At 38.1% G+C, this 14,133-nt stretch overlaps 1 protein-coding gene across 6 annotated transcripts in view; it reads left to right on the top strand.

The window, feature by feature from the left end:
* Positions 1–14,133, top strand: part of UNC13B (unc-13 homolog B) — a 217,069-nt gene that overhangs the window by 73,196 nt on the left and 129,740 nt on the right. For all 6 annotated transcript variants that reach the window (XM_032396862.1, XM_032396860.1, XM_032396865.1 and 3 more), the window contains exon 7: positions 10,233–10,290. In XM_032396862.1, the coding sequence (XP_032252753.1) occupies positions 10,233–10,290 (58 nt within the window). The remainder of the gene's footprint in view (positions 1–10,232; positions 10,291–14,133) is intronic.

Below are 14,133 nucleotides of genomic sequence, written 5' to 3'. Positions count from 1 at the left end.
CTTCTCATGCCCAAGCCAACATCTCAACTTTTCTTGTTTATTGAAATCTCCAATCTTTCTTTTTCCCTTGATCCAATCTTTCTTTTTCCCCTGATAAATGCCAGATTGACACTATCTTTGTATCCATTTTACCCTTTGTGCATTTTGTTTTCCCATAGCTGGTACACAGTTTTCCAAACTCCCATCTTCTTTTTTTTCCTAGTAAAGAAACACATTGCTGAAGCCTAGCTGGCTCAATTAATAGAACATGCAACTCTTGATCTCGGGGTTAAGTTTGAGCCCCACATTGGGTGTAGAAATTACTTAAAAATAAAATCTAAAAAAAACCCCCCACATTGTACTTTTGATTTTATAGGCTTACTGTGTGTCACTATGTAGAATCAGATGAAGAAGTTAAAACAATAAAAAACCAAATGTAACTTATACAAATATTGCAGAATTTTACAAGTTCTAAAAATGGTGGTTCTTGGTCTGTGGTTCTCAACTCCCTCTAAGATTTTTGCTTTTTGTTTCTATTCTAGGATTTGGAGTTTACTAAGTTTACCTCTTCTGTTCCTTCCTTTATAACCCTCTTGTTGTTTTAAAGATTTGTTTATTTAAGGGAGGGTGAAAGAGAGAAAGGGAGAAATGTGGGTGTAGGGGCAGAGGCAGAGGGAGAGAGAGAATCCTCTAGCAGACTCCCTGCTGAGCATGGAGCTGGATGCGGGGCTTGATCCCAAGACCCTGAGATCATGACCTGAGCCAAAATCAAGAGTCAGCCGCTTAACTGACTGAGCCACCCAGGTGCCCCATCCTCTTGTTTATTTAATAGTTTTGTGAAATAGAATTCACATACCATACAGTTCACACATTTAAAGTATACAATTTAGTATATTCAGAGTTGTACATCCTTAGAATATTTTCATTACTCCATAAAGAAATCCTGTGCCCTTAGCCATCATATTCCAATTCCCTCATCTTCTGAGTCCTAGGCATACACTGATGTACTTTCTATCTCTCTACATTGGCTTATTCTGGACATTTTATATAATGGAATTATACAGTATGTGGTTCTTATGATTGTCTTCTTTCCCTTAGCATAATATTTTCAAAGTTTCTTCCATGTTGTGGCATGCATCACTACTTCATTCTGTTTCATTGCCAAATAATATCCCATTTATGGTCACACTGCATTTAATCCATTTATCAGTTGGTGGACAATTGGGTTGTTTCCACTTTTGGCTGTTATGGATAATGCTGCTATTAACATTGATGTGCAGATTTTTTTGTTTGGACATTAGTTTTCTCTTGGGTATACACCCAGGAATGAAATTGCTGGATCAGACGGTAACTTTGTTTAACTGTTTTAAAAATGCTAGACTTTTTTTCCAAAGTGGTTGTACCATTTTACATTCCCACCAGCAATGTACAAGGGTTCTATTTTCTCCACATCCTTGCTAACTCTTGTTGAATATAGCCGTCCTATTGAGTGTGAAGTGGTATCTCATTGTGATTACCACTTTATTTAAAAATTTTATTACTGAGATTTTCTACCATGAAAAATATATAGAATTACTCTATTACTCTTCCTTCTTTTTTGCTGGAATATTTTAAGACCAATCCCAGACAGCATCATGTCTCACCCATAAATACAGTAGTATACATCTTTATTAGATAATGCCTTAAAAAAATCCCACGTGCCTTTAACACATCACATTTAATAATTTCTTTTCGTTTTCCTTCCTTCTCTTTTTTTTTTTTTTGAGAGAGAGCATGAGGTTGGGGGAGGGGGAAGGGCAGAGGGAGAGAGAGAATCTCAAGCTGACTCCACGCCCAGTGCAGAGCCCGATGTGGGGCTCCATCTCAGGACCCTGAGATCATGACCTGAGCCAAAATCAAGAGTCAGATGCTTAACCGACTGAGGCACCCACATACCCCAACAATAATTTCTTAATGTCATTTAATACTTACTGACTTCAGATTTCCTTTATTGTCTCAAATCTGTTTTACAGTTGATTTGTTCAATTCAGGATCCAAACAATTTGTTCCTACTATGTTTCTTAAATCATTTTTACTCTATAACTGTTTCCTCTTCCCCCATTTGTTTTATAGAACGCTATGTATTCTGGATTTGGCTGATGATCCCCAAGGTTTCATTTACCATTTTCCTCTATCTCAGATTCTTCCTTTAAACTGAAAATTGTATCTAATAGTTTGAGGATTAGATTGAGACTTAGATTGAAGTTTTTTTTTTTTTTTTTTTTTTTTTGTAGGGAGATGTTGTCTTATCTCACTTTAGTGATGTTAAAATTCAACAGTGGAGATGGATGTATTACTTCATTTACTTTCACAATAAACATCATCCATGCAGAAAAAAAAATTCAGCAGTGGATCAGTGGATTCAACTGGTGTCAGCCAGTTTTATCCATAATAAAACCTTCCCACCAGACTTTTCCCACCTGGTTTTAGCAGCAATAATTGTTATTTTAGTAGGGCTTGCAAAATGTTGATTTTCTAATTATAAAAGAACTTTCTCTTACAAGCTATTTGGTTCACTTGTAATAAAGTCTGTTCAAGAAAAACATTCTCTTGGGCGTCTGGTGGCTCAGTTGGTTAAGTGCCTGCCTTCGGCTCAGGTCATGATCCCAGGGTCCTGGGATCGAGTCCCTCATCGGGCTCCCTGCTCAGCAGGGACCCTGCTTCTCCCTCTCCCTCTGCCGCTTGTTCTCATTCTCTCTCTCTTAAAAATAAATAAATAAAATCTTAAAAAAAAAAACCAACATTCTCTTTGTCCATTTTCAAAGTAATAGGCAACTTCTCAAGGCAACAAATGCGTTTTCTTTTTTTTTTTAGTGGTGTATCACTATGAATTTATGGATTTTGATAGTGATTTGTTTCAATCCATTGCAGTCATTATTCTTTTTGATACTAAAATCATCTCATCTTGGTTAGTGGGATCTTCTTCAAGTTGGATTGTGTGTGCTTTTTCTTTTTTCTTGTTTTTATCATGTAAAAATTTTAAGGAGACATAAAAATAGAGGGAATAATAAAATGAAATCTGTATACTTATTCCCAAAGATTCAGTAATTATCAAGATCTTGTCATATTTGGCCATAAAATCATTTAAAAAAACACAGTGTAGGGTCTTATCTGTTTATTCTCAGGTGTATATGTAACAGTTTTCATACACAGGAACCCCTTGGCTCAGAAGCACTGAGTCAGGTCTGGCTTAGGGATCTACCATTTGATAGAGTTGGATTGTACCACCATTTATTACTTTTCCTACTCATGGGCAATTAGGTTTCCACTATTACAAATGTATGCTACAGTGAACATCTTTGAGTCTATTTCTCTGTGTTTATGTATGAGGGATTCTCTGAATATATACCGAGAAAAGTAGAATTTTTTGGTTGTTGGATATGCTCTGTTCAGTTTTACTAGATATTGGTAAATTGTTCTCCAAAATAATCGTACCAATTTATATTCGATTTTCCTGCTTCTCTGTATACTTACTGATACTTGATATTACCAGATTAAAAATTTTTGCTAATTAATGGGTTTAGGCCATTATTGTTTTAATTTGTATTTCTCTGTTTATTGGTGACATCCATTCATTCATTTACTCAACAAATAACGTAACCAAACACTAAATACCAGGCATTGTTTCAGATGCTTGGTAAAGGTCAGAGGTTAAACAAAGATCCCTGTTCTCATAGATCGAATAGAAGGAAACAGACAATAAGCAGGAAATGAAATAAATATGTAAGTGTTAAAGTATGAGAAGTACTGTAAAGGGAAACCTGTTTTCTCCGTGTAGGTTTTGCATTTCTTTTGTTAGATATTTATTCCTAATCATGTTTTTTTTTAAAAAAATTAGATTTTCTAATAGTTCATTACTGTTGTGGTGAGCCCTGTGTATTGTGTAAGACTGATGAGTCACAGGGGCGCCTGGGTGGCTCAGTCGTTAGCGTCTGCCTTCGGCTCGGGTCATGATCCCAGGGTCCTGGGATCGAGCCCCGCATCGGGCTCCCTGCTCCGTGGGAAGCCTGCTTCTCCCTCTCCCGCTCCCCCTGCTTGTGTTCCCTCTCTCGCTGTCTCTCTCTCTGTCAAATAAATAAATAAAATCTTTAAAAAAAAAAAGAAAAGACTGATGAGTCACAGACTTGTACCCCTGAAACAAATAATACATTATATGTTAATAAAAACAAAATAAAACAAACAAAAATTACATTTTCTAATAGTTCATTGCTGTTATAAGGCAATGCTTTGGTGCTCATTTTTAGTATTGACCTTATTCGGCAACTTTTTAAATTTTATTTTAATTCCAGTATTATTAACACACAACCTTATATTAGTTTCAGGTGTACAGTATAGTGCTTGAACAATTCTAGGTATTACTCTGTGCTCATCATGATAAGTGTACCCTTAATCCCCTTCACCTAGCTTATTCCCCACCCCGCCAACTCTCTTCTGATAACCATCAGTTTGTTCTCTGTATTTAAGAGTCTGTTTGGGGCGCCTAAGTGGCTCAGTCATTAAGCATCTGCCTTTGGCTCAGGTCATGATCCTGGGGTTCTGGGATCGAGCCCCACCCATATCAGGCTCCCTGTTCAGCGGGAAGCCTGCTTCTCCCTCTCCGACTCCCCCTGCCTGTGTTCCTGCTCTCGCTATCTCCCTCTCTGTCAAATAAATAAATAAAGTATTAAAAAAGAGTCTGTTTTTTTGTCTCTTTTGTTGTTGTTCATTTGTTTCTTAAATTCCACATTTGAGTGAAATCACATGGTATTTGTCTTTCTTTGACTTATTTCATTTAGCATTATACTCTCTAGATCCATCCATGTTGTTGCAAATGGCAAGATTTCATTCTTTTTTGTGGCTGATTAATACTCCATTGTGTATATATACTACATCTTTTTTATCCATTCATCTGTCTATGGACACGGGTTACTTCCATAATTTGGCTATTGTAAATAACGCTGCTATAAACATAGGGGTACATATAACCTTTTGAATTAGTGTTTTCACACTCTTTGGGTAAATACTCAATGGTGGAATTGCTGGATCATATGGTAGTTCTATTTTTAACTTTTTGTGGAACCTCTATACTGTTTTCCACAGTGGCTATACCAGTTTGCATTCCCAACCAACAGTGCCCGAGGGTTTCTTTTTCTCCACATCCTTGCCAACACTTGTTTCTTGTGTTTTTGATTTTAGCCATTCTGATAGGTGTGAGGTGATATCTCATTGTTTTGATTTGCATTTCCCTGATGATAAGTGATGTTGAGCATCTTTTCATGTGTCTGTTTGTCATCTGGATATCTTCTTTGAAGAAATGTCGGTTCATGTCTTCTCCCTGTTTTTTAATTGGGTTATTTTTTTGGTGTTGAGTTGTAGAGGTTCTTTATATGTTTTGCATACTAACCCCTTATTGGATATGTCATTTGCAAATATCTTCTCCTATTCAGTAGGTTGTCTCTTTGTTGATTTTTTTCCTTTGCTCTGCAGAAGCTTTTTATTTATTTATTTTTAATTTTTTAGAGGATTTTATTTTTTTATTTGTCAGAAAGACGGAGCATGCGCATGTGCGCCAGCACAAGTGAGGAGAGTGGCAGGCAGAGGGGAAAGCAGGCTCCCTGTGTGCAAGGAGCCTGATGCGGGACTCAATCCCAGGACCCTGGGATCTTTATCTGAGCTGAAGGCAGATGCTTAACCAACTGAGCCACCCAGGTATCCCAAAGCTTTTTATTTTTAAAAAAATACTTAATTTTTTAAGGTAAGTTCTTTGAACTCATGACCCTGAGGTCAAGAGTCCCATGCTCTATCAACTGAGCCAGCCAGGTGCCCTAGAAGCTTTTTATTTTGATGTAGTCCCAATAGTTTATTTTTTCTGCAATTCTTAATAGTTTTACTAGTTGAGATTCTCTTAGATTTTTTTATGTAACTAGTTTCCACATCTTTGAAAATAATAATAGTTTTTAATCTCTTTCCAATCTTTATGCTTTATTTTTTTAGCATTTGAAGTTTTATACATATATTTTTATTAATAGACTTTATTTTTTTACAGCAGTTGTGGATTTATAGAAATGCTGAACAGGGGGCGCCCGTGTGGTTCAGTTGGTTAAGCATCTGCCTTTGGCTCAGGTCGTGATCTCAGGGTGCTGGGATGAAGCGCCCGTCAGGCTCTCTGCTCAGCAGGGAGCCTGCTTCTTCCTCTCCCATTCCCCCTGCTTATGCACTCTCTCTGTCAAATAATTAAATAAAATCTTAAAAAAACCCAAAAAAACAGAAAAAGAAATACTGAACAGATGCTACAGAGTTTCCTTATTACCTCTTTTTCACCCCCTCCCTATAGTTGTACCTCTTATTAACATCATACATTAGTATAGTACATTTGTTATAATTAATGAAGAAATATTGATATGTTATTATGAACTTAAAAGTTAATGTTTTATTATATTTTATTAACTACAAATAAAATGAAAAGTCATGGTTTTTTCAAGTTTCCTTAGTGTTTACTTCATGCCTTTTTTGTGTGTCAGGATCTCATCCAGGACATTGTGTTACATTTAGTTGTCATCTCTTGGCCGGTCATTTTCTCAGACTTTGCTTGTTTTTGCTGTTCCCTTATTTTAAAAAGTTAATTGCATAAAACATCCAGTGTAATTTTTAATACTTGGAGTGAAAGTGGGAACCTTTTTTTTTTTTATCCTGACCATAAGGGGAATACTTACTAAATCCTAAAGTATGATGTTTGCTATAGATTTTGATAGGTACTTTATCAGATTAAGGAAATTCTATTTTCTTGTCTAAGAATTTTTGTCATGAAAAGGTAAGGGATTTTATCAAGGCTTTCTGCATCCATTAGGCCACAAAGTTTTTCTTTAATCTGTGTATTGTGTTGAATTACATTAACAGATTTTCTGATATTAAACTATCCTTGCATTTAAAGCACAACTGGTTATGATATATGGCCATTTATATAGCAATATACATGCATATGCACACATATACATATCTATTTACATAGTAACATTACAACACTTACATATTATGGATAAATAATATGTGATGGATTTAGTTTAGTAATCTCTTTCGGATTTTTCCATTTATATTCATGATGAGATTGGATATAATTATCTAGGAGTTTTTGTTTTCCTGGGGGAGATGTGTATGGTTTTTTTTTTTTTTTTTTTAATTTAAATAAACTCTACCCCCAATGTGGGGCTCAAACTCACGGCCCTGAGATCAAGAGTATGTTCTACTGACTGAGACAGCTAGGTGCCCCTCTGGGTTTTTTTTTTTTTGGTACATATGTATAATAGATTTTTCCTTAGCTCTCTTAATATTTTTAATTAGGTTTTAGTTGGTCTTCGTCTTTCTGCTTTGAGCCTGTAGGATATTCATGAAATATGTCTTCTGAAAATATCTACTCTTGTCTCTCTCTCTTTTTTTTTTTTTTTTTAAAGAATTTATTTTTTGTCACAGAGGGAGAGCACAAGCAGGGGGAGAGGTAGGCAGAGGGAGAAGCAGGCTCCCCGCTGAGCAAGGAACCCGATGGGGACCTGATCCCAGGATTCCGGGATCATGACCCAAGCCGAAGGCAGATGATTAACCAACTGAGCCACCCAGGCATCCCTCTACTCTCATCTTTTAAATTTGAATTATTCTAGTTTAATATTTAAAGTTACAGAATTTTGGGGGTTCCTGGCTGGCTCAGTCAGAGCGCGTGACTCTTAATCTCAGGGTTGTGAGTTCAAGCCCCATGTTGGGTGTGGAGCCTACTTAAAAAAAATTAAAAATTAAGTTTCAGAATTTTCTCACTGTTAGATCTGTGTACTGCCTACAAAGATCATCATCATTTGTAATGGTTACTATTTATAACTAAGTCCGTTTTTTACTTTGGAGTGGTAGGTTGCTTAACCTTCAAGAACTTTTTGAGCATTTTTATGATTGGCAGATTTACTATTACTATTGTTTAAGTTGTGCTTGACTTCACATTATTCCCTATTGGAATTAGTAATAGCAGTATCTACCTCTGATATTTGCATCATAGTTTATTGCTGGTAAAGTACTTCACATATAAAAGTATATTTATGTACAAAACTGTTTTGTATTTTGTATTCAACTACTTGAAATGCCCTTTACCATTAATACTCCTATGTAAGCCACCATAAACCTTTGTCTGGATTATTGCAGTAATTAGTCTTTCCTTCTTATTCCCTATAGTTCACCTCACACAGCAGCCAGAAAGACTTTTAAAGTGTAATCAAGGGGCACCTGGGTGGCTCAGTCATTGGGCATCTGCCTTCAGTTCAGGTCATGATCCCAGGGTCCAGGGATCAAGCTCTGCATCGGGCTCCCTGCTTGGGAGCCTCCTTCTCCCACTCCTCCCTGCTTGTGTTCCCTCTCTAGCTCTCTCTCTCTCTCTCTGTCAAAAAAAAAAAAAAAATCTTAAAAAAAAAGTGTATTCAATTCAAGTCATAACCCTTTTGTGTTTAAAATTATAAATGGCTTCCCAATACACTAGAATAAAATCCAAACTCTTTACCATGATATACAAACTCTGTCAAGGCCTTTGTACATAATGGGTACTCAAGAACTATCTGCTGAAATTGCACTACTGGGTATTTACCCCAAAGATACAAATGTAGTGATCTGAAGGGGTACATGCACCCAGTGTTTATAGCAGCAATGTCCACATAGCCAAACTATGGGGAGAGCCAAGATGTCCATCAACAGATGAATGGATAAAGAAGATGTGGTGTATATATATACAGTGGAATATTATGCAGCCATCAAAAAAACCCACGAAATCTTGCCATTTGCAATGACGTGGATGGAACTAGAGGGTATTATGCTAAGCGAAATAAGTCAATCAGAGAAAGACATGTATCATATGATCTCACTGATATGAGGAATTCTTAATCTTAGGAAACAAACTGAGGGTTGCTGGAGTGGTGGGGGGTGGGAGGGATGGGGTGGCTGGGTGATAGGTATTGGGAAGGGTATGTGCTATGGTGAGTGCTGTGAATTGTGTAAGACTGATGAATCACAGACCTGTACCTCTGAAACAATACATTCTATGTTAAAAAAAAAAAAAAGAAGATAGTAGGAAGGGAAAAATGAAGGTGGGGAAATTGGAGGGAGAGACGAACCATGAGAGACTATGGACTCTGAGAAACAAACTGAGGGTTCTAGAGGGGAGGGGGGTGGGGGGATGGGTTAGCCTGGTGGTGGGTATTAAAGAGGGCATGTATTGAATGGAGCACTGGATGTTATACGCAAACAATGAATCATGGAACACTACATCAAAAAAATAAATAAATAGAGGAAAAAAAAAAAAAAGAACTATCTCCTGAATGAGTGACTCATTCATTCACAGTGTTAGAGAGTTTTGTCTTGCCCAGTACAGCAGAGCATAATAATAAGTGGCAGAGTCAGGATGAGAACTCTAGATCTAATATTTGCAAATTGCTGGACCAAATTATGTCTTGAATCCTCCAGTAGGCTCTGATCAAACTATTCTGTGTTTTGGACTTGTACCTATGTTAACTTTGTTTATGCCTTTCTCTTCTTGTTTTGCCTTTACAAATCTTGCCCATCCTCAAGACTTGCATTTAGTTCTGCTCCCTTTTATAGAACTTCCTCTTTTTTTTTTTTTAATGACTTCAGTAATATGTATTTGTTTTTTTGGTTGTGATGGTGGTGTTGGGTTGGGGAGGCTAGAATATAAGTGGGAAGGGGACTCTAGTAGGTATTAGATGTTGCATTACATGCTTAAATAAGTAATATCACTTCCCACATGACCTTGTGAGGGAAGAAGCACTATTACGTTTTTAAAGATGAGAAAACTCCGTTTCAGAGAGGTCTTCAGTTCCATCACCCAAATGAGGAAAATCTTTACGTTATCCATAAGAAAATTCAGAAGAATGTTTCCTAAGCACTCTAAGGCTCCTCTAAGCCTTCTACAGCTGCCTGGCAGAGCTGGTACATACCTAGGTTCCCTTGGTCAAAACAGTCTCTCTGCTGTCCTGCTTTAGCCTGTTATATTGGGCAAGGGCCATATTTCATAGTCTGGCCTATATGTCAGGATCATACAGGGAAATCAGCAGGATGACTTGTTTCTGTTCAATAAAACTTTAACTCTAGTCAAACGCTAAACCTTTTTACAAGTAGCTGTGATTGTTTTTCCCGCCCTGTATTTGGGCCTCTTACCTGTGTTTTTTTTTTCTCTTTCTCCTTTCTGTTTCTAGTATTCGATTCAAGAAGAAAGCCAGAGGAAGCCATTGCCCAGTGCTGCCGCCCAGTGTTGTAAGTGAGAAATTTGTCTCTGAATGTCGTTAATCACAACTTTCTGTCAGTTCTCGAAACATGGCTTTTTTTGAGTTGGGGAGGGTGGAGATGTAAACAAAAGATGTTCTGGAAGCACACCTATTCAGGCCCATATCTCCAGTGGCTGTCTAATCGTTAGCTTTATGAAGAGTCCTTTTGGTTTTGTGTGGCTGTAGGCTGGGCAATGGTGCTCATCTTTTATCTCCATTTGCACGCTTTTACCATGGAGGAATGATTTTTACCATTTTATCCTGTTTACCTGTTACTGTTCTTTTTTTTTTTTTTTTAAGGTTTTATTTATTTATTTGACAGAGAGAGAAACAGCGAGAGAGGGAACACAAGCAGGGGGAGCAGGAGAGGGAGAAGCAGGCTTCCCGCTGAGCAGGGAGCCCAATGCGGGGCTCGATCCCACAACCCTGGGATCACGACCTGAGCCGAAGGCAGACGCTTAACGACTGAGCCACCCAGGCGCCCCTACCTGTTACTGTTCTTTCTTTATTTTTTTAAAAGATTTTTTATTTATTTATTTGAGAGAGAGAATGAGATAGAGAGAGCATGAGAGGGGGGAGGGTCAGAGGGAATAGCAGACTCCCCGCTGAGCAGGGAGCCTGATGCGGGACTCGATCCCGGGACTCCAGGATCATGACCTGAGCTGAAGGCAGTCGCTTAACCAACTGAGCCACCCAGGCGCCCCTGTTACTGTTCTTTAAAGCTCAGTTTAAATGTCATCACCCATGGGAAATCTTCTTGCTGTTTCCTCCTTCCCCCATGTGTAGCTTAGGTGTCTCCTCTGCTTCCATAGTAACCTATGCATACGTTCATCATATAACTCGTTATATATTATAATCTATGAATATTTCTTTGACAAGAACACAAAGTTTTTATAGGCATAGACATTCTCCTAGTTTATATTTCTAGACTCTTTCTCAATACCTGATACATAGTATAGTAAGCCTCAATGAAGTTTGATAAATAATTGAGTGAATTTGTCATTTCTCTCGAGATTAATTTATTCAGACTACAAAGATTCATTCTTGAAATGAGCTGTGTATTGTTGGTATAGTTCTGCCTTCTCAGTTTCTCTCAAAATAGCCTGAGGAGACACTAAAGGACTTGGAGTCTGTTGTCTTTCACTTTTTCAAGGGTGTGTGTGTGTGTTTTGTGCTTCTTTTGTGTTACTATGGTTTTTTGGAACCAAATGCCAAACTCTTAGCCACTGCTGGTTGAAAGTGGTAGTTGTAGTAGTTATTGTAGCAATAGTGGTAATAATAAGAACCATAGTAACTAACATATTTTGAGGTCTTACAGTATGCCAGATGCTGCTATCAGAACTAAAATGTACTAATTTATCCTTCACAATAACCCTAAGACATAGTTTTTACTGTTGTCCCATTTTTCAGATGAGGAAACTGAGGCATAAAGAGATTGAGTAATTTGCCACAAATCACATAGGTAGTAGGTGGTGAAGTAAGTAATCTAACACAGACAACCTGACTCCATAGCCTATGCTTGGAACCATTATAACCTTCATAGTGTTTCTGATAAGGAAAACTTCCATTCAAGGTTTGTAAATCCATTGGTTGTCTTCCATTTTATAGGCTGCTTTCCTGATAAAAGGTAAGACCAATGGCAGACCTCAACATGTTTTCTTTCTTTAAAGAAAGTTTGCTATTTTTCATATGACTTATTGCTAACTTTTTTTTTCCCATATAGGACTTTAAATTTATCAAACATTTAGAGTCATAGGAGACCAGAAGAATCTGAATTGAAAACCAGGTTGTGAATTAAAGTCTATAGGTCCTTTCCAGAACTCATAGTAATGAGCTAATTTTGATCTTTTAAATCTTTAAAAAAAAATTTTTTTTGAGTGTGTGTGTGGGGGGGAGGGGAGGGGCCAAGGGGGAGAGAGAGAGAAATAGATTCTTTTTTTTTTTTTAAAGATTTTATTTATTTATTTGACAGAGACAGAGATAGCAAGAGCAGGAACACAAGCAGTGGGAGAGGGAGAAGCAGGCTTCCCGCTGAGCAGGCAGCCCGATGTGGGACTCGACCCCAGGACCCCGGGATCATAACCTGAGCCGAAGGCAGACGCTTAATGACTGAGCCACTCAGGCACCCCGAGAGAGAGATTCTTAAGCAGGCTCCATGACCAGCAGAGCCCCATGTGGGGCTTGATCTCATAACCCTGAGGTCATGACCTGAGCTGAAATCAAGAGTCAGTTGCTTAACCGACTGAGCCACCCAGGCACCCCTGACCTTTTTAATCTTTTTTTTTTTTTTGACAGAGAGAGAGAGGGAGCACAAGCAGGGGGAGCAGCAGGCAGAGGGAGAGGGAGAAGCAGACTCCCCACTGAACAGGGAGCCCGACGCGGGGCTTGATCCCAGGACCCCGGGATCATGACCTGAGCCGAAGGCAGACGCCCAACGATTGAGCCACCCAGGCGCCCCTGACCTTTTTAATGTTTTAAACCTTTCTCCAGGACTGCTAATGAGATGTGAAATGGAGCGATTGAAGTTTCACTTCCCATTCCTTCCTGCACCCATTTGATGAAGTGCAGTTGAAGTGATTAGAGATCAAATGCCAAGAGAGCTGGTGGAAATAAAAGGCCATAAATAATCAACAGGTTTGGGGCGCCTGGGTGGCTTAGTCAGTCAAGCGTCTGCCTTCAGCTCAGGTCCTGATCCCAGGGTCCTGGGGTCAAGTTCTGTATCGGACTCCTTGCTCAGCGGGCTCAAGCCCACTTCTCCCCCTGCCCGCTTCTCCGTCTGCCTGCTTCTCCTTCTGCCTGCCACTCCCCCTGCTTGTGCTTGCTCTTTCTGTCTGACAAATAAAAAATAAATGAAATCTTAAAAAAAAATCAAGTTTAATAATTTTCAAATGTTTATTGGCTAATATATTTTTCTGTGAATAGTCTGTTCCTATCTTTTGATTATTCCCTCATATTATTTTGAAAAATTTAAAATGAAAGTTGAAAGCACAGTATAATAAGCACCCATTTACCGTTTACTAGATTCAGTGGGAAACATTTTGCCACATTTGCTCTCACTTGTTTCCACCTCTCTCTCATGTCTTTATCTCTTTCTCTGTATATACATACACAAAAATATATATATTTTCTGAATCATTTTGATATAATCTTCAGACTTCATGGCACATCAGCATGTATCTCCTTACAGCTAGGACAGTCTACATAACCAAACTACCATGATCAGAATTGAGAAGTTTAACACTGACATAGTAATATTATCTAATAAAAAGTGCATATTAAGAATTCCCCAATTGTCCCCCAAATATTTTTATAGCTCTTTTTTCCTCCACTGTATGATCCAGTCAGGAATCACACATTTTATTTGGTTGTCCTGACTTTTTAATAGACTTTAATAAAAAAAATCCTTGCCTTTTTGGTCATTTATGACAGTGGTATATTTTTTTCCAATTAGAAAATCATTCGAGGGGTGCCTGGGTGGCTCAGTCATTAAGCGTCTGCCTTCGGCTCAGGTCTTGATCCCAGGGTCCTGGGATCGAGCCCCGCATCGGGCTCCCTGCTCGGCAGGAAGCCTGCTTCTCCCTCTCCCACTCCCCCTGCTTGTGTTCCCTCTCTCGCTGTGTCTCTCTCTGTCAAATAAATAAATAAATAAATCTTTTAAAAGAAAAAAAAAATCATTCGATTCAACAGTTCAATTTTTGGGACTTTCATCAAAAAGCAGATAAACATTTGTTTATAAAGATGTTGATTACAGAATATTTAAATAAAGTTTAAAAATGATATAGTTAATAGTAAATGATAATCACAAGACTGAGTATTATGCATTAATTTAAAA

Source organism: Phoca vitulina, unplaced genomic scaffold (assembly GCF_004348235.1).
Source record: "Phoca vitulina isolate PV1807 unplaced genomic scaffold, GSC_HSeal_1.0 scaffold94, whole genome shotgun sequence".
In the NCBI taxonomy this organism is placed as follows: domain Eukaryota; kingdom Metazoa; phylum Chordata; class Mammalia; order Carnivora; family Phocidae; genus Phoca; species Phoca vitulina.
The sequence above is the reverse complement of the archived record's forward strand: the minus strand, read 5'-3'. Positions and strand labels throughout refer to the sequence as shown.